General features: G+C 36.3%; 1 protein-coding gene across 2 annotated transcripts in view; it reads left to right on the top strand.

Moving 5' to 3' along the window:
- The window catches only part of SCFD1 (sec1 family domain containing 1), a 112,840-nt gene that overhangs the window by 385 nt on the left and 85,962 nt on the right, over nt 1-26,493 (top strand). For both annotated transcript variants that reach the window (XM_043489820.1, XM_043489821.1), the window contains exons 2-7: nt 7,838-7,908; nt 9,517-9,605; nt 12,642-12,732; nt 17,199-17,321; nt 18,776-18,863; nt 23,559-23,648. In XM_043489820.1, the coding sequence (XP_043345755.1) occupies nt 7,838-7,908; nt 9,517-9,605; nt 12,642-12,732; nt 17,199-17,321; nt 18,776-18,863; nt 23,559-23,648 (552 nt within the window). The remainder of the gene's footprint in view (nt 1-7,837; nt 7,909-9,516; nt 9,606-12,641; nt 12,733-17,198; nt 17,322-18,775; nt 18,864-23,558; nt 23,649-26,493) is intronic.

The raw sequence follows: 26,493 nt of genomic DNA, 5'->3' as shown, positions 1-26,493 counted from the left end.
CTCAGAAAGCCGTGGCGACAAGATCTGGCCCCTGGCATTTCCCGCCCTCTGTTGCCATCTATGAGGTCTTCGCGTTTGTTTCTGTGCGTGGTTCGGTTCTCTCTCATTTTAATGTTGAGAGTTTCATCTTTCCGTCCTACCACTACAGTTACAAAATTTAAATATTCTTTTCAGAGCAGATTCCAGTGTGCCATTTCTCTCCTGTGAACTAATCTGAAGAGAGATGCCTAGATAATGATTTCCACCCTTAGCATGCTGGGATGGGATGTAAGAATGGCAAAACCAATGAATACCTTTCCTATTACTTGGTAGACCAGTGTTTTTAAACAATGCGTTATTAGTTTCATGTTTAGTAGAACATGCTTCTATACTTTCCATTTACACCGTGAAAGTATGAGTAAAAAAAAACATACTGCTTCTGCACTTTTTTCCCACCTTAGATAATGTTAGTTTTGTCATATTTTTTGAAACTTTGTTGACAACTTGGTTTACACCTGTTAGATAAAACTAATAGTTTATACCTGTTCGCTAATTGTCTTGATAGTTGTCAAACCATTAATTCTGAGGAGCTAACAGAAATAAGCCATCAAGAATTTTCAAGTTGAAAGTTGTGTCTCTTGTAGTTAAGTTCTTCTGCATATAAATCTGAGTAGGAATATAAATGGTTACAATTAATATGGCCTACAGAAAGGATTTTGGCTATACTTGATTCCTTCCTTTGAAATTCAAAGAAACAATTAGTAATAGATTTCTATCTGCTACTGACACATTGCATAATGAGTTCTTATATTCCTGTTCACCTTCATTTTTTTCCCCACATTACCAGGAGTGATCATGTCACATACTTGCTCAAAATCCTCTTGCAGCCTGGGGCTTCCCAGGTGGCTCAGAGGTGTAGAATCCACATGCCCAGTTCAGTCCCTGGGTGGGCTAGATCCCCTGCAGAAGGAAATAGCAACCCACTCCAGTATTCTTGCCTGGGAAACCCCATGGACAGAGGAGCCTGGTGGGCTACAGTCCATGGGGTCGCAAGAGTCAGACATGACTTGGTGATTAAACAGCAGCAACAGCTCTAGCAGCTTCTCATTTCAGTCATGGTAAAAGCCACAGGTGGTCTGCAAAGCCCGATATGATCTGCTTTCCGCTCAATTTTCTGACTCACTTGCTACTCTCTCCTTTCCTTGAACACACCAGAAGCACTTAAGAGCCTTTCCTTTTTCTGAAATACTACCTTCAGAGAGATCTACATGGCTCACTTCCTCACCTTTGGGATTTTCCTCAGATTGTTGCTTCTCAGGAGGCCTCTCCTGAGTAACCTACACCACAACCATCTCTTCTACCTGTCGTCTCTGTTTTTCTCCATAGCATTTATCGTAATCCCACATACCACATGTTTTACTTGCTATCTTTCGCCCCCCAACTAGAATGAAAGCTGCTTAATGAGAAGTAATTTTGACTGAATGTTTTGTTTAGTGCCAATAGCTGGAGCAATGTCTGGCAGATGGTATAAACACTCACTAAACATTTGTTGAGTGAATAGTAAGTGTAGTTGAATGTATAGTGAATGAAGAATGCATTCCAGGTAAGGATGAAACTGTATTAGTGAAGTCTAGGACTGCAGATAGTATGTTTGGTCTTTTCAGTTAAAAGCAATGAATTTAAGCCTTTAGAGAATTACTCTAGTGAAAGTAAAATTGTTATTGTTTAGTTGCTAAGGTGTGTCTGACTCTTCTGTGACACCCCCACGTACTGTAGCCCACCAGGCTCCTCTGTCCATGGGATTTCCCAGTCAAGAATACTGGATTGGGTTGCCATTTCCTCCTCCAGGGAATCTTCCCAACTCAGGGATCAAACCCACATTTCCTGCATTGGCAGGCAGATTCTTTGCCACCAGAGAAGCCCAAAATACATCCTTATATATTCTTGAGCATAGACCATTTACTTTATTAACAACTCCATGGTGTCAGAATCCCTGTTAACAAGTTAGCCAAGGCTTACAATTGGGGAAATTCACCAAGATGGAGGTGAGAAGTCAAATGTGGGAATATCTGCTGACATGGGCTGCTTTCCATTAGTGAAGGCCTTCTGGAGAATACCATGCACCTGAAACTCATATGTAACCCAGGCTGTGAATCTTCCTAGTGGTCCTCTGTTAAGAAAGTGAAATATTATAACACCTGTGACCTTCTGCAATAGGTCCAAATTATTGGCAGTGTGTGTTATTGTCTGCATATTAGGTACAAGCATTTTACCAAAAAACCATCTCTATATCTCTGTACATATAAATATATTTATCACTGAAGTGCAATCTCCTCTGTTATTTTACCTGCCTCCAGAAATAAGCATTTAGAAGTTTTTCTAGTGAGTGAAGATGGTGTAAATTGATACCCAGGTGATTTGAGTATTATAAACTCCTCTGGTAGGTGTTTAGGTTGTAGATTATTCTGTATTAATAAAACCTGATTCAAATGCTTTTTAAAAATCAACCAGGTAGATTTTAGGGTTCCCAGTCATTTAATAAGCTACCCTCCCTTGAATATTGGCAATCTCAGTTTCATCTGAAAGTATTGTTGTTGTTGTTCAGTTGCTAAGTCATATCCCACTCTTTGCAACCCCATGGACTGCAGCACACCAGACTTCCCTGGCCTTCACTATTCCCTGGAGTTTGCTCAAGCTCATGTCCATTGAGTCGGTGGTGCTGTCCAACCACCTCAGTCTTTCCCAGCATCAGGGTCTTTTCCAGTGAGTCGGTTCTTCACCTCAGGTGGCCAAAGTATTGGAGCTTCAGCTTCAGCATCAGTCCTTCCAGTGAATATTCAGGGTGGATTTCCTTCAGGATGAACTGGTTTCATTTCCTTGCTGTCCAAGGGACTCTGAAGTCTTCTCCAGGACCACAATTTGAAAACATCAGTTATTCATCACTCAGCCTTCTTCATGGTACAGCTCTCATATCTGTACATGACTAGTGGAAAAACCGTAGCTTTGACTAGATGAATCTTTGTCAGCAAAGGGATATCTCTGCTTTTTAATACACTATCTAGATTTGTCATATCTTTCCTTCCAAGGAGCAAGCGTCTTTGAATTTCATGGCTGCAGTCACCATCCTTAATGATTTTGGAGCCCAAAAAAAGAAAATCTGTCACTGCTTCCACATTTTCCCCTTCTATTTGCCATGAAGTGATGGGACTGGATACCATGATCTTAGTTTTTTGAATGTTGAGTTTTAAGCCAGCTTTTCTACTCTCTTCCGTCACCATCATCAAGAGGCTCTTTAGTTCCTCTTCGCTTTCTACCATTAGTGTGGTGTCATCTGCTTATCTGAGGTTATTGATATTTCCCCTGGCAACCTTGATTCCAGCTTGAGCTTCATCTAGCCCAACATCTCACGTGATGCACTCTGCATATAAGTTAAATAAGCAGGGTGACAATATAGAGCCCTGACGTAGTCCCTTCCCAGTTGGAACCAGTCCCTTTTTAGCTGTTGCTTTTTGACCTGCGTACAGGTTTCTCAGGACACAGGTAAGGTGGTCTGGCCTTCCCATCTCTTTAAGAATTTTCTACAGTTTGTTGTGATCCACACAGTCAAAGGCTTTAGTATAGTCCATGAAGCAGAAGTAAATGTTTTTCTGGAATTCTCCTGCTTTTTCTGTGATCCAGTGGATGTTGGCAATTTGATCTCTGGTTCCTCTGCCTTTTCTAAATCCAGCTTGTACATCTGGAAGTTCTCAGTTCACATGCTGTTGAAACCTAGCTTGAAGGATTTTGAGCATGACCTTGCTAGCGTGTGAAATGAGTGCAATTGTGCAGTAGTTTGAACATTCTTTGACATTGGCCTTCTTTGGGATTAGAACAAAAACTGACCTTTTCCAGTCCTGTGGCCACTGCTGAGTTTTCCAAATTTGCTGACACTTTGCAGCACTTTGATATCATCTTTTAGGATTTGAAATAGCTCAGTTGGAATTCCATCACCTCCTCTAGCTTTGTTCATAGTAATGCTTCCTAAGGCCCACTTGACTTCACATTTCAGGATGTCTGGCTCTCAGTGAGTGACCACACCATCGTGGCTGTCTGGGTCATGAAGATCTTTTTTGTATAGTTCTTCTGTGTGTTCTTGCCATCTCTTCTGCTTCTTTAGGCCCTTAAAGTTTCTGTCCTTTATTGTGCCCATCTTTACATGAAATGTTCCCTGATATCTTCAGTTTTCTTGAAGAGATCTTAAGATTTTCCCATTTTGTTGTTTTCCTCTGCTTCTTTGCACCATTCATTTAAGAAGGCCTTGTTCAGTTCAGTCACTCAGTTGTGTCTGACTCTTTGCGACCCCATGAATCGCAGCATGCCAGGCCTCCGTGTCTATCACAGACTCCCGGAGTTTACTCAAACACATGTCCATCGAGTTGGTGATGCCATCCAGCCATCTCATCCTCTGTCATCCCCTTCTCCTCCTGCCCCCAATCCCTCCCAGCATCAGGGTCTTTTCCAATGAGTCAACTCTTTGCCAAAGTATTGGAGTTTCAGCTTGAGCATCAGTCCTTCCAATGAACACCCAGGACTGATCTGCTTTAGGATGGACTGGTTGGATCTCCTTGTAGTCCAAGGAACTCTCAAGAGTCTTCTCCAACACCACAGTTCAAAAACATCAATTCTTCGGTGCTCAGCTTTCTTCACAGCCCAACTGTCACATCCATACATGACCACTGGAAAAACCGTAGCCTTGACTAGATGGACCTTTGTTGGCAAAGTAATAGATGAAGTACAAGCTGGAATCAAGATTGCTGGGAGAAATATCAATAACCTCAGATATGCAGATGACACCACCCTTATGGCAGAAAATGAAGAGGAACTAAAAAGCCTCTTGATGAAAGTGAAAGAGGAGAGTGAAAAAATTGGCTTAAAGCTCAGCATTCAGAAAACTAAGATCATGGCATCTGTCCCATCACTTCATGGGAAATAGATGGGGAAATAGTAGAAACAGTGTCAGACTTTATTTTCTTTGGCTCCAAAATCACTGCAGATGGTGACTGCAGCCATGAAATTAAAAGATGCTTACTCCTTGGAAGGAAAATTATGACCAACCTAGATAGCATATTAAAAAGCAGAGACATTACTTTGCCAACAAGGCGGCCTTGTTACCTCCTTACTATTCTCTGGAATTCTGCATTCAGCTGAGTGCATCTTTTTCTTTCTCCCCTGCCTTTTGTTTCTCTTCTTTCTAAACTATTTCTAAGGCCTCCACAGACAACCACTTTGGCTTCTTCCATTTCACTTCCTTGGGGATGGTTTTGGTCATTGTTTCCTGTACAGTGTTACAAACTTTATTCCATAGTTCTTCAGGCACTCTATCTGATCAGATCCTTTAGATCTATTTGTCATCTCACTCTGTAATCATAAGGGATTTGATTTAGATCATAGCTGAATGGCCTACTGGTATTCCTTACTTTCTTCAGTTTAAGCCTGAATTTTGCATTAGGCTGCTCATAATCTGAGCTACAGACAGCTCCAGGTCTTGTTTTCGCTTACAGTATAGAGCTTCTCCTCTTTGGCTGCAAAGAATATAATTCAGTCTGAGTTTGGCATTGACATCTCGTGATGTCCGTATGTAGAGGCGTCTCTTGGGTTGTTGGAAGAGAGTGTTTTCTGTGACCTGTTCTCTTGACAAAACTTTTTGCCTTTGTCCTGCTTCATTTTGTACTCCAAGGCCAAACTTGCCTGTTATTCCAGATATCTCTTGACTTCCTACTTTTGCATTCCAATCCCTGTGATGAAAAGGGCATCTCTTTTTGATGTTATTTTTAGAAAATCTTGTAGGTCTTCATAGAATCATTCTACTTCAGCTTCTTTGACCTTAGTGGTTAGAGCATAAACTTGGATTACTGTGATGTTGAATGGTTTGCCTTGGAAACGAACTGAGATCACTCTTGTCGTTTTTTAGATTGCACCCAAGTACTGCAATTCGAACTCTTTCATTGAGGGCTACTTAATGTCTTCTTAGGGATTCATGGCTACAGTAGTAAATAAAATGGTCATCTGAATTAAATTTGCCCATTCCCATCCATTTTAGTTCACTGATTCCTAAGATGTCAGAGTTTATTGTTGTCATCTCCTGCTTGACCACATCCAATTTACCTTGATTCATGTACCTAATATTCCAGATCCTATGCAATATTGTTCTTTACAGCATCAGACTTTACTTTCACCACCAGACACATCCACCGCTGAGTGTCATTTCTGCTTTGGCCCAGCCTCTTCACTCTTTTGGAGCTATTTCTCAGCTCTTCCCCAGTAGCATATTGGACACCTACCAACCTTGGGGACTCATCTTCTGGCATCTTTTTGCCTTTTCATACTGTTCATGGGGTTTTCACGGCAAGAATACTGGAGTGGTTTGCCATTCTCTCCTCTGGTGGACCATAATTTGGCAGAACTCTCCACATTAACTCGTCTCTCTTGGGTAGCCATGCATGGCATGGCTCATAGCTTCATTGAATTATGCAAGCCCCTTCGCCACAACAAGGCTGTGATCCATGAAGGGGACATAAAAGTATAGCAAGATTTTAGTTTTTCTTAGAAAACATTTCTGCTGCTGCTGCTAAGTCACATCAATCGTGTCCGACTCTGTGCAACCCCATAGATGGCAGCCCAACAGGCTCCTCTGTCCCTGGGATTCTCCAGGCAAGAATACTGGAGTGGGTTTCCATTTCTTTCTCTAGTGCATGAAAGTGAAAAATGAAAGTGAAATTGCTCAGTGGTGTCCAACTCTTCGTGACCCCATGGACTGTAGCCTACCAGGCTCCTCTGTCCATGGGATTTTCCAGGCAAGAGTACTGAGTCTGCTATCAATCATGAACAGAAGAGCGATAAAAAACACAAAATGCTATAACCTGAAGAGCGTAACTTCTGTGATTATAGAATTGTATATTTTTTAATCAGGGTTTATCAGTTACCTACCACATCAATAGGAAAGTCTCACTAGTGGATCTGACAGGATAAATTTGCCATAAAATGCACTCCAGGACAGCTTAAAAATAGAACTACTGTATGAAGGTTTTGAACCAACAATATAGATGATTTTTATTTCTATCAATACTGATCTTTTTAAAAGTAATGTATATATGTATTTTTGACTGTGATGGGCCCTCATTGCTGCATGGACTTTTCTCTAGTTGCAGAGATTAAGGGTTGCTCTTCATTGCAGTGTGTGGGCTTCTCATTGTGGTGGCTTTTCTTGTTACAGAGCACAGACTCCTAGGATGCACGAGCTTTAATACTTGGAGTACATGAACTCAATAGTTAGCAGTTCCCGAGGTCTCAAAGCACAGGCCCAGTAGTTACAATGCATGAGCTTAGTTGCTCCGTGGTATATGGCATCTTCCTGGACCAAGGTTTGGACCCATGTCTCCTGCATTGGCAGGCAGATTCTTTACTGCTGAGCTACTAGGGAAGCCCATCAATACTGATCTTAATCTATTTGTTTAGCCACACAATAAACAGACAACAGCACCAGTTTATCTATTGAGGCCACTGCAAGTTCATGATTGACAGGATTTTTTTTTTTGCATCTACATAAAATATAGCGTGGTATCATCAGGAGACATGGAAAAGGCTTCTTCCTGAACATTTTTCACGTTTTCATGTGGAAACAGATACTTACCGCATGTTAGAAAATCTTCTAGACACCTGCCTTTTAGCTGTTGATGAAACTGTCTTACAAAGTCATTTGATTAATCAGTTTTTCCAGAGTGATTTGTGCATTTTGTTTTGAGGTAATAAGTAATAAATGTGGGAGGAAAGTGAAATCACAGACATTGGTAATATTTAATAAAACTGTTTTCATTTCCAGTGGCTTTGAAGCGTATGTTGAATTTTAATGTGCCTCATGTTAAAAATAGCACTGGAGAACCAGTATGGAAGGTAAGAGACTTTTATTTTAATGGAGATTCTTTCTCTCAGCCCTTATTGGTGGTGATGGAGGGGATTTCTTGTTAATACAAACAGTAACACATTTTAGTTGTAATGCATGAATATTTTGCTTTTATTTAACATGGCTTCTTAATGTGAATCTTTTTTTTTTAATTGAAGCATAGTTGATTTGCAATATTGTGTTAATCTCAGGGGTACAGGAAAGTGATTCTGTTATATACAGAGATTTCTTTCAAATTATTTTCCATTATAGGTTATTACAAGATATTGAATGTAGTTCCCTGTGTTATATGGTAAATGCTTGTTGTGTATCTGTTTTATGTATATATATCTGTTAATTCCCTCTTTTTCTTCAAAGAGATTATAATGCAGTTGATTTGGTTTAAAATTTATTAGATTATAGCCACTTTATACATCTCTCTTTCTACGAATTAAAAGCAAATCAACTTGGTTACAGTTTGGAGTGTTTTGAAAACTTGAGTCCCCGTAAGTCCTTTGGGTTAACACTAATAAAGGTGATTAAAATCATCTATATTGAATTTACAGTTTAAGCTTTAGCAGGTTCCCTCATTTTCCTCTTCCTTCCTGTTTATTTGCAGTCATCTTCCTATTTCCCTTTGCAATACTTATTATTTCTAGTGCCTATATTGAGCGTATGAATTAAATAACTTGAAAATTTATGGGGTTCAGATTTGTGTCAAAATTCTTTCCCTACCCATCACTTCTGTTATCACAAGATTAATAATATGGTGTATTGAGGTGTAAAGAAGAATTTGAATTCTGCAACATCCAACCTTTTGTAACTAGAGCAGGAAGATTTTTATAAATAGTCTTTGAATTTGCTAAGCATTAGTTTTGAGAGTAACTACTTTTTGAAGGTGAGAGTCGCTTAGTTGTGTCCGACTCTTTGTGACCCCATGGACAATACAGTCCATGGAATTCTCCAGACCAGAATACTGGAATGGATAGCCTTTCTCTTCTCCAGGGGATCTTCCCAACCCAGGGATCGAACCCAGGTCTCCCGCATTGCATGCAGATTCTTTACCAGCTGAGCCACAAGGGAAGACTGATTTTTACTTCTCTCTTTTTAGAAAGGATATATGTGAACTGGATAGGGGAGTGTATCTGAGTTTACTGTATGTTCAAAGTCCTTTATTATAGCTTAAGATATAATAAGCTATATCTTATATAGTCTCTAGTATGTTATAGTTTCCAGTATGTTTTTTAACCTAGAAAAAAGTATTTTATAAGAAGAATTTACATAATAATTTTTACCTTAACCAGAGTAATAGCACTTCTAAAAAGTGAATTACTAGGTAAGTGGACATTGGTAAATAATTGTGAAAAATATTAAATTGAGGTAAGTATAACAATTCAGTATATTAAAATAAAATGTACTCAGACTTCCCTGGCAGTCCAGTGGTTAAGACTATGTGCTCCCACTGCAGTGGTCTCGGATTCAATCACTGGTTGGGGAACTGACAGCCCAGTGTGGCAAAAGTAAAATGTACTTCAACAGTATCTTAATATTGGGTTCTCTGTTGACTGTTCATTGATAATTATGTTTTAAAAACACGTGACTCTCTTGTTTTTAACTAGGTGCTCATTTATGACAGATTTGGCCAAGATATCATCTCCCCTTTGCTATCTGTGAAGGAGCTGAGAGACATGGGAATAACTCTGCATCTGTGAGTGTTAACATATTTCTAGAAATGGCATTTGTTTTCAGATACATTGTTAAAAAATATTAGCCACCCAGAAATCAAATTCCTAGGGGTGTTTATTAAGAAAATAATGTTAGGTTATAGTACTTGTATATAGAAAACAACATTCTTTCCTCTTCTCTTAAACCTTTTATTTCCAAAGGAAAAAATAATCCTCAGTCTGAGAATTTAAATTTTCTCTTTTGTGTCTTTTCCTACAGATTGGTTTGCTCTCTTATGTAAAGGAAAGGAACTGGTTGTCTGAAGGTCTCTTTCAGCTTTGAAATTTTTTTATTCCTTTAATTGACATACTCTTTTTATAAGGACATTTCAATAATTGTGATTATTAATAGTAGGAGGAATATCAGCCTTGCTTGATGCTTGTATTTTCTCTCTCTAAATGGATCCCGTATTTATGTCATATATAGGACTTATTTTTAATGTTTGTGATTGTAGTTATACCTGTTCCTACTCTTGATCTGTGTTGTCACATTATTTTAGGTAGAAAGAAATAGAAAACATATTTTTAATTTCAAAGAATCACCCCCAATTCCTAATTGGATTTACTTTCCTCCCTTTTAAAGATGAGCAGTGATTCAGTTGTAAATATTTTATGATGTCTGATGACAGGTAGAGCTTTCTGTTTATTATTCTTTGTAGTTACACTAATACTTAGGCTTACTATGTTATTTGGCTGTCAAAGTGGTCATATATGAAAGTAAAATAAGTACAGTTATCAAGTAAAACTATAGTTCAGTGAGGGATTAAAAAAAACCACTTTTTTAAAAGAGGAATATCTAAATTGGTATATCTTTAATATGAAAAATTTAAGTAACTAGGAAATAATGACAGTCAATCTCCAAAGGGACTTTTTATGTTGTCTTCTTAACCACTGAATTTATTTGATTATATTCCTTATGATATGACTGGTAAAGCAAATAAATTGCGTTACTTTGCATACTTAACCTAATGGAACATTTAGAGAGGACTATATTCTTGAATAACTATTAATACTTTTATGTACTGAAGGAGTCCAGTTTTTTGGCATTCTAACCTATTTGCATTTTGTTTTTTTAGGACATTATCAGTTTTCATTCTGTGATATTCTAATATGTTGAATTATAACATGCTCTTATTGGGAATGTGATTTAGATTTCCAATGAGTAACATATCAGAATCTGGTTAAATTCTTAAATTCTTCAGTTTTATATTAAATATTTGTTGTAAATTAATAAACTATTACATTGATTCTAAAAAATATTTTTTAATATTTATGAAATTAGAGTCTATCTTATTAATGCCATGACATAGTTTAATGAAGTCTATCTTATTAATGCCATGACATAGTTTAATGGGCACAATTTTTCTGTCTGTTTAAATAATACATTTTAAAATTGATAGCACCTTAGGTTTGATGAAATATAATATTTGACAGATTTTTCCTTTCATTTTTATGTCAGACTTAAAATACACATCTATTGTTGGTGGATTGTAATGCTCATAACCTGAACTGAAGTTAAGCTTTATGCCATCCTTGAAAATGATGGTGTGTTTTGAGCATTGGTTATTTTTGCTGCCTTATTGTTTAAGGCAGCAAATGAATTTTTATTTTATTTTATTTTACAAATGAAAAGACTAAAGTTTGTAGAGTTTGAGTGATTGTCCCATAATTGTATAGGTAATTAATTGCTGAGTTGTGAACAGATTGCTTGACCACTTATGCTGGGCTGTTTGTCTACTGAACCATAGTGGCTCAGAAACAGTGACTAAGAAAAGCGAAGCCTCAATACTCTTAAAGAGTAACAAGAAATTCTGCCAGTTGAGAGTTGTGTGTTCTTGCTGCATACATGTTGCTATTGACATGAGAACATGAAAAGATTATTAATATATAGCTACTCTGGTAAATTGCTGTGCACCCTGTGTCTGACTGTTCTTCCTTTTTTTTGCTGGAGAATATTTCATCAGTTACTGTAAATAATCTGCAAGTTGGTTTAAGCTGATTTGTAGAAAATAGTAATTACAGGTTTCCAGATCATGAAAAGGTGGTTGTAGCCTTTTAGATAGTTAGACAGTCAGTGTAAGGCGACAGCAACCAATGGCTGCCAGCACATTATAATCCTTTTGATGTTAGCAGCAGCCAGACATACGGAAGGAAGTTACTGGAGGTGGACTTACTGGCAGCATGGGCCTCTTTGACTCTCTTCTTCATAGAAGGATGACTGAAATACTTGTATATATAAAAGGATATATGTAGAAGATTGTATATGGGATATTGCTTACAGAAGGATGACTGGAATATTGTAGAAATAGAATATTTCTCTTTTTTCCTGATATAAACATGGTAAAATCTTACAGTGGTAAAGACATTTTGTCATTCATTTGCTGTTGGGATATTTGAATGATTATACTCCCTGAATTGTAAAAGAAAAAGCTATCAGGTTGTACAGTCTATGAGATGCTTAGCTGATCTCTTACGCATTCTCATGAAGCAATAAATAGAATGGTATATGTTGTCTTAAAGATTTAAGGAAGCATTCATATACCTTTCATTTAAAATATATATTTGATTTTATTTATAGCTAAATGTTTCATCGCTTCTAAAGATTCTAAAGATGGTTCCAGCTTTCTGTTTTCTCTCTCTTAGAGAATAGCAGTTTCTTCCCACTTACCTCTTCCCACCATATTTCTAAGAAAAATGGAAATAAAAATGATTTTGAATGTTCATTAGTTCTCATTCAGAGAGAATATTGGTAGAAGAAACTCTGACCGTAAGAGGCATTAGAAGTAAAGTGATTGGAGTAGAAGAAATTAAAACTGAGATTAGGATCTTACTAATAAATAATATTAACATTGATACAAGAAGAAAGCTGGGTTAAATGATAAATTGCAGTAAGAGCTTTTAGAGTACGGGTCACTGTGCTTGAACTGGTAAACTTCTAGTTTGAGAAGTACTGTTTTTAACTATCTTTTTAGAAAAGTGATTAAGAAAAAAGTAAATTTTATATTCTTTACATCTCATAGGCTTTTGCACTCTGATCGAGATCCTATTCCAGATGTTCCCGCAGTGTACTTTGTAATGCCAACTGAAGAAAATATTGACAGAATGTGTCAGGTAACATGAGTTCTTATTTTCTCGATTCTTGAAGGTGGAAACTTTTTTTTTTTTTTTAATTTTTAAGATGTCCATTGTGAAAAATCAGAAATTTCCTTACCTAATTTCCCACTTTGATTTTTGAGACTATCTTTGAATGTTCTGTAGACTGAAAGATTTAAAACTTTTTGACTGATCAAGCATTATATTTATTGAGAAAAACTCTTGCCTTAAGAAGCAGAATACCTAACTCTATTAGCTTTAATATAAGAATAGAAATATAATTCTGAGAATAGGAGGTCCATGTTGGTACAGCAGCTCTGTGAGACAAAGATTCAGGCCTCTGGTATCTTTTTGACCTATCGTCTTTAGTTTGTCATTTTCCATTGTCTTGGTTGTTGCTTCACATATACAAGGTGGTGGCTGCAATTTTAGATATCACGTCTATGTGATATAGGCAAGAAGACGGGAGAAATGGACTATGATAGCCCTGACTATTGATTTTGATCAAGAAAACTGAGCTTTCCCAGAAACTCCCAGAAGACTTTGGCTTATGTCTCATTGCATAGAATTAACATCAGGGGAGGTCACAAAAGTTAAGCTTTAGATGAGTGTTTTGCCACCCCAAATAAAATCTGTTTTCTTTTAGCAAGGAAGAAGGGGAAATAGATACTGGATAGGTACCTAATAGTGTCTGCAATAAGTCACAAGCTCTTTACTTGTTGACTGTTGAATCAAATTTCTGTTTGTTTGTGAAGATCACATATTTTGTGTCATATATAGCTAATAATGCCCAGCTTTCTTTTACCCTGCATAAATCCCAGTTATGCCAATTTTTGAAGAAGTACAGTTTATCAATCCTTTCCTCTTTCCTTGTTTTAAAACAGCTTTATTGAAATACAATTCACATACCATACAATTAACCCTGTTTGTTTGTTTTTTAAAAACCAGCAAGACAGATTTTATTTGAGCGTCTGGCATTAGTGCAGAACTGAGCTCAACTCCAAATACAGCAGAGACAATCAGGGGTTGATAGCCGATGGGCAGAGTGAGGGGCTCTATGGATGGGACATTACTAAGAGGAATAATCTGTTATTGAACATTTTCATCACCTTATCTATTACATCCCCGACCCCTGAACCCCCAACCCTAAGGTACTGTTTGTTTCTGTGCATTTGTCCATTCTGCATATTATGAATAGAATCATGTACATTATTTGTTGTATCTCACTTCCTCTTAGTGTAATGTTTTCAAGATTCATCCATACTGTAGTTGTATCAGTACTTTTTTCCTTTTTATTGCTGAATAATACTCAGTTGTTTGGATATACCAGATTTTAACCATTTATCATCTGGGTTGCTTCCACCTTGTGGCTGTTATAAGTAATGCTTCTGTAAACATTTGTGTACAAGTTTCTGTGTAGACATATGTTTTTATTTCTCCTGTGTCCATGAACACCTAGGAATGAAACTGCTGCATCAAGTGATAACACCACAGTTAACCTTTTGAGGAATTGCCAGACTGTTTTCCAAAGTGGTTGCATCACTTTTTATTCCATCCAGCAGTGTTTGAGGGTTCCAGTTTCTCCAGACCCTTGCCAGCAATTTTTATTATTTGACATTTGATTGTAGCCATTCTAGTGAGTGCAAAATGGCATCTCACTGTGGTTTTGATTTGTATTTCCCTGATGATTTATATTAAACATCTTTACATGTGGTTTATTGGCAGTTTTTATCTTTAGAAAAATGTCTATTCATGGTCCTTATTCAGTTTTTAATTTTTTTTTAAATTATTGAGTTGTTAAAGTACTTTATATATTTTGAATCATAGACCTTTATCAAGTATATCATTTGCAGATATTTTCTCCCATCCTGTGGGTTTTCCTTTCACTTTCTTAGTATCCTGTGGAGCATAAAAAAGTTTTACTTTGGCTTTAAACTTAATTTTAAGTTTATTTGTTCTTTAGTTGTTTGTCCTATGGTGTCATATTTAAGAAACAATTGCCAAGTCTCTGTTTTCTTTGAAGATTTTTATTGTTTTGACTCTTGTATTTAAGTCTTTGATACTTCTTGAGTTAGTTTTTATATATATATACTGTAAGATAGTTGTCCAACTTCATTCTTTTCCCTGTAACTACCCAGTTCTCCCAGCTTCATTATTCTTCCCCCAGTCAACAGTCTTGGCAGCTTTGTCAGAAATTAATTAACAATAAATTGATTTATTTCTGGGCTCTTGGTTCTTTTTCATTGATCTCTGTGTCTGTCCTTATGCCAGTACCACACTACCTTTAATTAGTCTTACTTTGTAGGAAGTTTTGAAATTGGGAAGTTGAGTCTTCCAACTTTGTACTTTGTTTTCAAGATTGTTTTGGCTTTTCTGGGTCCTTTGAATTTTCATGGTAATTTTAGGATTAGCTTGTCAATTTCTATAAAGAAACCAGCCTGGATTCTGATAGGGATCTCGGTGACTCTGTAGATCATTTGGAGAGTATTGCCATCTTAACAGTATTAAATGTTCTGATCCATGAGCATGGGGTATCTTTCCATTTGCTTAGATCTTTTAATAATGCTTAGTAGTGTGCAGAATGTAAGTGGTCACTTCTTTCGCTAAATTTATTCCTTTGTATTTTTTAATACTATTGTGAATGGAATTTCCTTGGCTGTGTCGGGGCTTAGTTGAGGCATGCAAGATCTTCGTTGCATCACGGGGGTTTTTTGTTGCGGTGCACAGACTCTCTAGTTGTGGCATGTGGGCCTCAGAGAACTCAGGCTTCAGTAATTGTGGCACTCAGGCTTAGTTGCTCTGCAGCATGTGGGATCTTAGTTCCCCGACCAGGAATCAAACCCACATCCCCTGCATTGCAAGGTGGATACTTAACCACTGGACCACCAGGAAGTCCTGGAATTGTTTTCTTAATTTCATTTTTAGGATTGCTCATTGCAAGTGTGTATATGCCCAGTTGACTTTTATGTATAGATCTTGTATGCTGCTTTGTTATTCAACTTCATTTGAAATGTCTCCATCATTTCTTTACTTTCTGACGTAATAAAATATACCAGTCTCATTTTATACTTCTCTGTCCCAGCCCAAGAATGAACCATCTGTTGGTTGCTTTTTGTGGAAAATGGTATTTAGAAATTGGTGTTTGCGTGGAGAAGGAAATGGCAACCCACTCCAGTATTCTTGCCTGAAAAAGTCCATGGACAGAGGAGCCTGGCAGGCTGCAGTCCATGGGGTTACATGACTGAGCATACATGCATGAGGGTGGAGGGAGATGGGTTGGTAGCAATAAACTGATAAAACTTAAAAAAAAAAAAAAAGAAATTGGTGTTTGAGCATTGGGTACTCATTGCTGCTAGGATGTCACAGTTCTTAGGCCCTCTCAATGGAAAGAGCTAAGAAGTATATGTGTATCAATATTTAATGCTTTATATATTCCTACTTTTCTCTCTAGATAGATAGACGGACAGACAACCTTCATAATTCAGTTCAGAAGTACAGGATTCATTCTAGCTTTTCCTTTCTCCCGTTAGAAATTGATCATTTCTTTCTCTGACAGTAAGAAACATGGCTCCCAATATCCTCAATATAATTACTTAACTTATCCATTCTGTCAATTCTCAGTTTTAAACCAATCTCCCAGTCTTCGTTGAAATGCTGCTCTGCTCAGCTGCCTCCCACACACAGGCACCAGACTCTTAGCTTTTCATATTTCAACATTTTCAAAAATCTTATGTATCTCAAAATTGATAGTGTGTTTTAGAAGTTTATTGGCAGCATTAATTCTTCCTTAGTGCTGTGAAAAACAGTGGTGCCTGTTAAAATTGATAGTATATTAGATTTGAAACCATATACTTATTTAAATATGAGTTTAAGAAGATAAGTAAATTTGATTTCAGAATTGACATAACTATAAATGATGCTATTTTTGGATGATAACGAAGGAATACTTCTAGAATTGGTCATTAGAATGATAACATTTCTGTGTACAATCATGGCATGACTAGAACAGTAGAAGGTAGTGTCTACCACATATAATAAGCACTTAAACTATGTAAGAAGGCAGGAATACTGTAGTAGGTAGCCATTCCTTTTTCCAAGGAATATTCCCAACCCAGGGGTCAAACCTGGGTCTCTTGCATTACAGGCAGATTCTTTACCATCTGAGCTGCCAGGCAAACCATTTAAGAAGAACACAGGTATACTGTGTGCAAGCAGTTTTGTGCACTATTTTAATGAATAGGATTTTATGGATAATATAGCTTTAATTATTAAAATATGTTTCAGTTATACCTGGTAACCAAGTAACCAACACCTCTTTATAAATTTGTTCTCCTGGGATAATTTTTTCTATCCTTTGTATAACCTGTCTTTTGAATATGTATATTATCCCCAGAAACCTTGCTCTTATTGCATCTAAAAGATTTTTAATTTGTCGTCATCCTTTATACTATCCTGTAAGAATGAAGTATTCATTGTATTCATAGGATCTTCGAAATCAACTCTATGAATCATATTATTTAAATTTTATTTCTGCTATTTCAAGAAGTAAACTGGAAGATATTGCAAATGCAGCATTAGCGGCTAGTGCAGTAACACAAGTAGCCAAGGTAAGAGATTTTGGTTGGCTGCCATTTTGTTAGTGTAAACTTAAGTAATAATCTGAAACCTTTAGATCAGCATAGATGTCTCATTACAAAAGACCAGAACAACCTAAGAAATAGACTCAAAATACTTCTAGAAAGAGGTTTTGATAATGTAAATTATCTTCAACTTGAACTAGGCAAAATAAACCAAACTAAAGGAACTTATTAATTGACTAATTTGAAAGACAAAAATAAAAAGCTGAATCATTTTTTGTTTTAGGCTGGGATTTGTATAATCTTTTTAGCTCAGCTTAGAAATAGTTTGACAGTTGTGTGGTCCTAAATTATACTCAGACTGTTTTGACACTGTTGTATCTGTAATCACTGTGCTGTTGTTGTTGTTTAGTCACTGAGTTGTGTCTAACTCTTTACAATGCCATGGACTGTTGTCCACGAGGCTCGTCCGTCTGTGGGATTTCCCAGGCAAGAATACTGGAGTGGGTTGCCATTTCCTTCTCCAGGAGATCTTCCCGACCCAGGGAGTGAACCTGTCCTGCCTTGGCAGGCAGATTCTTTACCACTGAGCCACGCTAGTCACCATACTATCTTCACATATTTTTTTAGTTAGGAGAGAGTATCCAAGGAGGCTGAATTGCATGTTATAAGAAAGAAAGAATTCACAACAGGCCAACAGTTCTATATCATAGTGATTTTTTGTCATGTTCAGCTCAATTATAAATAAATCTATAAAATATATTCTTGGTTGTACCCCTGGTTTTATTTGTTTGTTTGTTTTCCAGCCCTGTTTTGCCCTTTTCTTTCTTGAATTTGGACAAACCATAGCTGAAAATTCTGCAAACTGATGTAGGGCAAATAAAAGACTAAAGAACCATGCTTTTAATTCCCATTCTTTAACAGATTTTTCATTCTTAGATAGTCCACTACTAGTTCTTGAGGCTTATGTCTTATTATTCTTTCTCTTCCAAAATATATCGTTAGCTTTACATGAAATAATAGGTACATTCTTTTATTTAACTATATTTAACATATCTCAAATAATTTTCTTAGTTTTTCTCCTGATTTTTATTTCTGTAAATACAGATCACAATGTAAAACCAGTTACTATAACTTTCTTAGGAAAGTGTGATTACAATGAATATAAAAGTTAAAATTGTTTTTCTTCAAAATTGACATCCATTCCTATCCCCACCACAATTAAAAAAAAAATTTTGTATATTAAATTCTACTTTCTGAAAATGCTACTGTCCTTGAAAATTTATTGCCTAGTCTTGTTTTCTTAATTGTTTTTTAATGTTAATTTCTCATTTTTACCCAGTTAGGCAATCTGCAAATGGCATAATTTTTAGTTATTGAATATAATTATAATTTTTTAAATTTTACCATTGGTAGATTAAATCAAACTAAATGTGTATTCAATATTATAAAATTGATTTGAAAACCTTTTCTTTTGTTTCTAGGTTTTTGATCAGTATCTCAATTTTATTACTTTGGAAGATGACATGTTTGTATTATGTAATCAAAATAAGGAACTTGTTTCATATCGTGGTATGTAAAAATAAGAATATTGTAATTCATTGTTAACAAAATGAACAGTGTACTGTAAAAGAAAAAAACTGAACATGTTTAGTGCACTCCAAAACCAGCTTTGTTTATAGCACATAAAGAAAACAAGTTTCAGACCGAATTCTGCCACATATAAACAACATTTACTAAATCTGTTTAGTGAAGCTCAGTGAAATGCAAACTATCTGACATTTTAGGTACCCCACAGCAACTTGCATGAATACTTCACTCATGGCAAGTAAGATAGTATTTTAGTAGTAGGATTCAGTTAATCTTTTAGTACTTTGATCTTTGAAAAAGTTTACTTTGCTTCTCTGTGCAATGGTTTCCAAGTCTGTAAAACAGGAATAATAATAATACTATCTACCTCAGAGTTTTTGTGGGAGTTAAATGCTTTCTTGTATGTTAAATGCCTGGAAAAGTTGCTGACATTATTGTAACTGCTTAGCAAAGGTTGATTATGTTGTCAAGGTCAGACAACAGCAGAGAGTCAGCAGCTACTAAAGTCCTATTATGGAATGATGTGTAAGTACCATTTTCAAATAGAGATTGTTGTGCTATGCTGTGCATAGTTGCTCAGTCATGTCTGACTCTTTGCGACCCCATGGACTGCAGCCTGCCAGGCTCCTCTATCCATGGAGATTCTCTAGGCAAGAATTCTGGAGTGGGTTGCCATGCCTTCCTCCAGGGGATCTTCTCCACCCAGGGATCGAACCCAGGTCTCACCCGCATTACAGGCAAATTCTTTACCATCTGAGCCAACAGGGAAGCCCTGTTCATGCAGTAGTAGGATTGAGTACTGGTATTTGATCAAATGCTATCTAATCCCCTCTGAAGTTTGTATTCCAGATTTTGATAAACTGACCATCTCTTAAATGTAGATGAAAATTAACACGTGCACACACACACAAAAAACATCCACACCACGTTTTATTGTGTGTTGATTTTTTTTCTTTGTGAAAACACTCTGAGATCTACCCTCTTAACATTTTTTTAAGTATACAATACAGTATTGTTGACTTTGGTACAGTGTTGTATGGCAACTCTCTAGAACTTATTCATCTTGCTTTGTGCCCATTGATTAGTTGTGTCAGACATTTTAAGGAAAATTACAGCGTATAGAGGATGTGATTAGCCAATTCATTGAAATAATTAATTTGGTACCTTAGGATTGAGATGTTTGGGCATGACTAGAGTTTAAGTGGTTCTAACATAGGGAGTATGTCCGTCCCATGGTGGTATTTGGAAATGTGTAAGGACAGTTTTGATTGTCACAATTAATACTAGCATTTAGCGAGCGGGGACTTGCGATGCTAGATGTTCTGCAGTATGTCAGCCATACTCACACAGAAAATTGTTCTGCTCAAAATGCCGCTTATATCCTATCGTAAAACATGGAACCAGGTGGTAAACTCCCAAGAGAAGAGAACATGAATCTTTTGGTTTTACCTCACTCCATAGCATACCTTCTTGTTGAAATTAGGCAGCATCTTGAAATGGGTGTACATATTTGCTGAATTGTGCATATAAGAGATTTTTGGCAGTACTGTAGTTACTTACAGAAGTCTGTTTATGTTTTACTGACCTTTAACTTAATTAACTACTAAAGTTGCTAAGTTTAAAACTAGTTTCCCTTCAACCTTTAAGCTAAAATTGTAAATATTGTTACACTGTTTACAAATATGGCTATGTGAAAACAAGCACCTTTTCTTAATTCTTTGATCAACTGGCTCAGATTGAACTGACTAAATTCTAGTCTGATTTAACAGACTTAGTCAACAAACTTAGTTTGTCAAATTCCCTTAAACATTTTAACTTGGATTTATAAATTCAGCATTTTAATTTTTAAATATTTTTAATCAATGTATAGTCAATTTACAATATTATATGTCACAGATGTATAATATAGTGCCTCACAATTTTAAAGGTTATATTCCATTTATAGTTGTTATAAAATATTGGCTATATTCCCTGTGTTGTGTAGTATATCCTCGTAGCTTATTTTATCTTGACTTATAATAGTTGTACCTCTTAATCCCTAACCCTGTGTTGCCCCCCTTCCCTCTCCCCGCTGGTAACCACTTGTTTGCTATCTGTAGCTGTGAGTCTGCTGCTTTTTTGTTATATAACTAGTTTGTTGTGTTTTTTAGATTTCACATGCGAGTGATGTCATACAGTATTTGTCTTTTTGTCTGACTTATTTCATTTAGCATAGTACCCTCCAGGTCCATCTGTGTTGCTGCAAACAACAAAATTTCATGATTTTTTATGGATAAGTAGTTTTAAGTTCTTCAGATACCAGACCAGGCAACTTTATAAATCTTAACAAACAAAATCTGCCCAAATATTTAAATAATTATTAAAAATAGTTAAATTTATAGTTAAGTCTAAAGTCATTAAACATTCTTGCTTATAAATGTTTTCTTACATCTCTCAAAAAATCACATCTGAAAGTATTACTGAATTTAAAGTATAAATGTATTAGTTTTAAAGTATAATCACATGGATAATTGTTCAGATTCTCAGTAGTATAATTATAATATTAGTGATAGATTGTTCTGTACACTCTTTACAATATAAGCTCATTTACTCAAAATAACTTAATGAAGTTGTATATTAATATTATTTCTATTTTCTAGATGAAAAAAACTGAGGCATAGATATGAAGAAGCTTAATAAGGAAATGGCAAAACCAGGTTACTACACCCAGGCAGTCACTCAGAGTTAGTGCTCTTAATCATTATGTAGTTATGTGCCCAATTCTCTCAAACATTACAGGTGCTTTAAGTAGTAATTTTAAACAGGTTGTTCCTAACATAAATCAAGTATATTGATACCATGGATTGAGTCTGTATCACCTGTTTATTGTGGATTAGGAATTTATTCTACAAAGGATGCAGAGTTACCACCTCAGTTAGGCTTAGGCTAATGTCTCAGACAAAGCAAGTAGCTGTTGACAGTGGGTTGAACTTATTGCTGGGCAGTGTTTTGACTGTTGAGGCCAGTTGTTTCAGAGGTGTGGGACTAGGGTATAAGACCTGGAGGCTGGAGGCTTCCTACCAAGTTTTACCTGAACCAGTGATTAATTTTAAGAGTTCAGTAAAAATAAGGGATAAAATGCTGATCACTTTTTTCTCCTTTCCCTATGTTGTTTTAGCCATTAACAGACCAGGTGTCAGAAATAGAAACTGTTGTGGACACTATAGTTGCCAGCCTCTTTTGCTTTTTTGTTTACACTGGGTTGGTGTGCCTTGAATTTATATAATTCATATTATGCCATTTCTGTCATCTGATTTGAATGGATGGCAGGCTGCAATACTCAATAGCAGCATGTTTCCTCATCTGGATTATAGTTAAAGTCTTTTTTTATTTTTATGTTCTCTGCATGTACCATACTTTCTTTGAATGCTTTGATATGTCCAATTGGATTATGATTTCCTCTCATGCTGATCACAGGTCATGCTAAATTTTATGTTTGTTTTCACATTCAGGTTGCTGGGAACATAAAAATAGTATATAAATAATATTTTAGTCCAGTCAGTCATTTGACAAATAGTTACTGAGCATCTACTTGTCAGACATTGGGCCTGCAAACTCAGAGAGTGGGGAAGATATATGAGGCAAGGTCTTTGACTGTCAAGGAAAGTCTTCACAGTGAAGTTTCATAAAATGCAGCCACAGCAAACTATTTTTCAGATGTGGAAACCATGATGTAGTAAAGTAGCCAGAACAGCAAAGTCTCTGGTTGTCTACCTAGTGAGTAGGCTTGCCATCTCTTTCTTTATTCTTCCCTCCTGACTAGGGACCGTATTCTATCCTTTTAAAAACATTTGAAATGTTGGCTCTTAAAGTTCCAAGACAGAAATGGGACAAAAAAGAAAAAGTGTATAGTCCCAGGAATCCTGAGGTGTTTGTCAAAACTGCAGATTCCCTAGGATTATCCCAAATCTATTGAATTGAATCCCTGAAGGTAAGGGCTTAAGAATCTTTAGTAACTTTCAAAGAAACTTCTTTCTCTTCTTTCATATTCTTAGAGTGATTCTTACACTCGCGAGAGTTTGAGAACCACTTAAGTACAGTAGTATATCAGAAAAGAAATTCATACAATTTGTTACAAGACAAAGAAAATATACGTGATGTTGATCGTGCCATAATTGATTTGCATTGGCCTTTTCTAGCTGTATTAGATAATAAAATCTGTAGTTTTTTTGAGGTCATCTAACATTTGTGAATAAAATTAAGGAATACAATATTTATTTTCCTGTTTGCTGTGGCAAAAATTTTGTGTAATATATGTGGTAGGTTTTTCTTTTTTCTTATTAGTACTCTAATACAGTACTCTTCGAATACTAATAAGATACTTATTAGGAGTAGGTATTAGTATTGGATACTATTAGACACTAATAAGACATTTATTAGATACTTATTAGATACTATTATATACTAATAAGAAAAAAATACGATACTACTTACTACTACTACTGATATTGAGGGGTTTTTTTTTTAGGTATTATAATTTTTAGTGGATAGTTGTTCACTTAAAAAAGGTTTTACTTGTTTGAAGATTGCAAAGATTGTAAAACTGCCTGCTGATATGTGCTTAGTAATAATATTAAGATTTTAGTAAAAATAAGGGATAAATTCCAACTTTTTTCTCCTTTACCTGTGTCGTTTTAGCCATTAACAGACCAGATATCACAGACACGGAAATGGAAACTGTTATGGACACTATTGTTGACAGCCTCTTTTGTTTTTTTGTTACACTGGGTAAGTTTTCAAATCTGTATTTCTTCAAAGTAAGTAAATTATTTAACAACTCATTTTAACCTGTTTAACTGTAATGTGATCCCTTATTATCTATCTGGATCTGTATAGACCCTCTCCAGAGTTGGGATAAAACATACATTCTGTACTTTGTAAAACCACAGTTCTTTTAATAATTTGATGTCAATCAAATTATTAAAAGAATTTAGCAGATCTCCTGAGTTGTTGCCTTAAGACATCTTTGTAATTGTGACTTTCTGATATATTGTTTGGTTTGCTGGTGGCTTCACCCGTGTGCCTGTTAGTTTTCTTTTAATATATCATTTTGAAAAGTTTCAGATACTCTTCTGATTAGAGAGATACATGCCTTTTAACTATTAAAGCAAATTCCCAAGGCTCCAGAAAATGCTGAATTTATATAACCTACTAATCCGATGTATTCTCCACTTTAAACATTTCTTTGGAATATCTAAAGTTACTTTTAGCTACACTGTGTTTGATATCTACTGTGTGACTTTATTCTTCACTAATAATGGATCTGAATATTGCTTATATGTGAAATCTAGAAAAATGGTACAGATTAACTTATTTGCAAAGCAGAAATAGAGTCACAGATGTAGAGAATAAGCTTATGGTTACCAAGATGGGGGGAAGGGGGTAAATTGGGAGATTGGGATTTGACATGTGTATACATACACACACATACACACACACACACTATGTATAAAATACATAACTAATGAGAATCTACTGTATAGCACAGTGAACTCTACTTACTGACCCGTGGTGACCTCAGTGGGAAGGAAATCTAAAAGACTAACGTGTGTGCATATATCTGATTCACTTTGCTGTATGGCAGAAACTAGCACAATATTGTAAAGCAACTGTACTCCAACAGAAAGAAAAAAAAAACAGAATGGATCTTTTTAGACCTTCTAATTGCAATTTTAATTTTAATTTTGCAGACACTGAAAACCTTTTAGTTAAAATGATCCTCACACTAGGTTAATTTCTCTCCATTTCAGAAATGAGAAAATGGAGAGATAGATGCATAGTTTAGAATACAGACAAAAGTTTGACAAGAATTTGCATACAGATATTGGGGCTCCTCCTCTCTGTGATTTTTCCCTTTAATTTCCAGCCCTGAACTCCAGGCTTTGGTTCCCCAGCTCAGTGAGTTTTCTGTTTTCTGCTTGAGCTCTTTCTCCTATGTGCCGTGTAAACTGAAAAGTACCCTCAGGAGGAAAGCTAGTTAAGAGTCTCTCTTGGTTTTCAAGCATTTCTCTTTAAAGAGTTTTACCCTCCTCCACTTTGTACTTGCTTTTGATTGTTCTCAGTACCTTCAAATGGGATTGTTGTTGGGTTTTGTTTTTTAAAGAACACACATGCATACCACTTTTAGTCATTAAACAGACATAGTTAATCTTTCTGTTTTTGCTTTCACACATATTCTCCAGAATTTCACTGATTGCTAGAGTTACTGTGGACATTAAGGTTATTTTCAGTTGATGATAACTGTATTTTCAAAGTGAAGGTAGATTGAAATAGAAGTATGCAGGTCACTGAAGTGTTAGAGCCACATTTATAATGTGGAGTATTAGAAAGTGATCTTTCTCAAAGGAAAAATTGAAACTACTGCCAACCTGACATCAGTCAGTTCAGTTCAGTCCCCCAGTTGTGTCCGACTTTTGGCGACCCCATGAATCGCAGCACACCAGGCCTCCCTGTCCATCACCAACTCCCGGAGTTTACTCAAACCCTTGTCCATTAAGTCGGTGATGCCATCCGACCATCTCATCCTCTGTCATCCCCTTCTCCTCCTGCCTCCAATCCCTCCCAGCATCAGGGTCTTTTCCAGTGAATCAACTCTCGCATGAGGTGGCCAACGTATTGCAGTTTCAGCTTCAGTATCAGTCCTTCCAATGAACACCCAGGACTGATCTCCTTTAGGATGGACTGGTTGGATCTCCTTGCAGTCCAAGGGACTCTCAAGAGTCTTCTCCAACACCACAGTTCAAAAGCATCAATTCTTTGGCACTCAGCTTTCTTCACAGTCCAACTCTCACATCCATACATGACCACTGGGAAAACCATAGCCTTGACCAGACGGACCTTTGTTGGCAAAGTAATGTCTCTGCTTTTTAATATGCTGTCTAGGTGGGTCATAACTTTCCTTCTAAGGAGTAAGCGTCTTTTAATTTCATGGCTGCAATCACCATCTGCAGTGATTTTGGAGCCCCCCAAAATAAAATCTGACACTATTTCCACTGTTTCCCTATCTATTTGCCATGAAGTGATGGGACCAGATGCCATGATCTTAGTTTTCTGAATGTTGAACTTTAAACCAACTTTTTCACTCTCCTCTCTCACTTTCATCAAGAGGCTTTTCAGTTCCTCTTCACTTTGTGCCATAACGGTGGTGTCATCTGCATGTCTGAGGTTATTGATATTTCTCCCGGCAATCTTGATTCCAGCTTGTGCTTCTTCCAGCCCAGCATTTCTAATGATGTACTCTGCATATAAGTTAAATAAGTAGGGTGACAATATACAGCTTTGACATACTCCTGTTCCTGTTTGGAACCAGTCTGTTGTTCCATGTACAGTTCTAACTGTTGCTTCCTGACCTGCATATAGGTTTCTCAAGAGGCAGGTCAGGTGGTCTGGTATTCCCATCTCTTTCAGAATTTTCCAGTTTATTGTGATCCACACAGTCCTGACATAGAAGATAACAATAATAAATTAAGTGAAAAAAAGTCAATTTAAGGAAAGACAGTATATAAAATATCCTATATACATGCCACACACACACTTATTTAAAAAATATGTAGTATATAGCCTGAAAGCATTC

Source organism: Cervus canadensis, chromosome 17, assembly GCF_019320065.1.
Source record: "Cervus canadensis isolate Bull #8, Minnesota chromosome 17, ASM1932006v1, whole genome shotgun sequence".
NCBI lineage: Eukaryota > Metazoa > Chordata > Mammalia > Artiodactyla > Cervidae > Cervus > Cervus canadensis.
The sequence above is the reverse complement of the archived record's forward strand: the minus strand, read 5'-3'. Positions and strand labels throughout refer to the sequence as shown.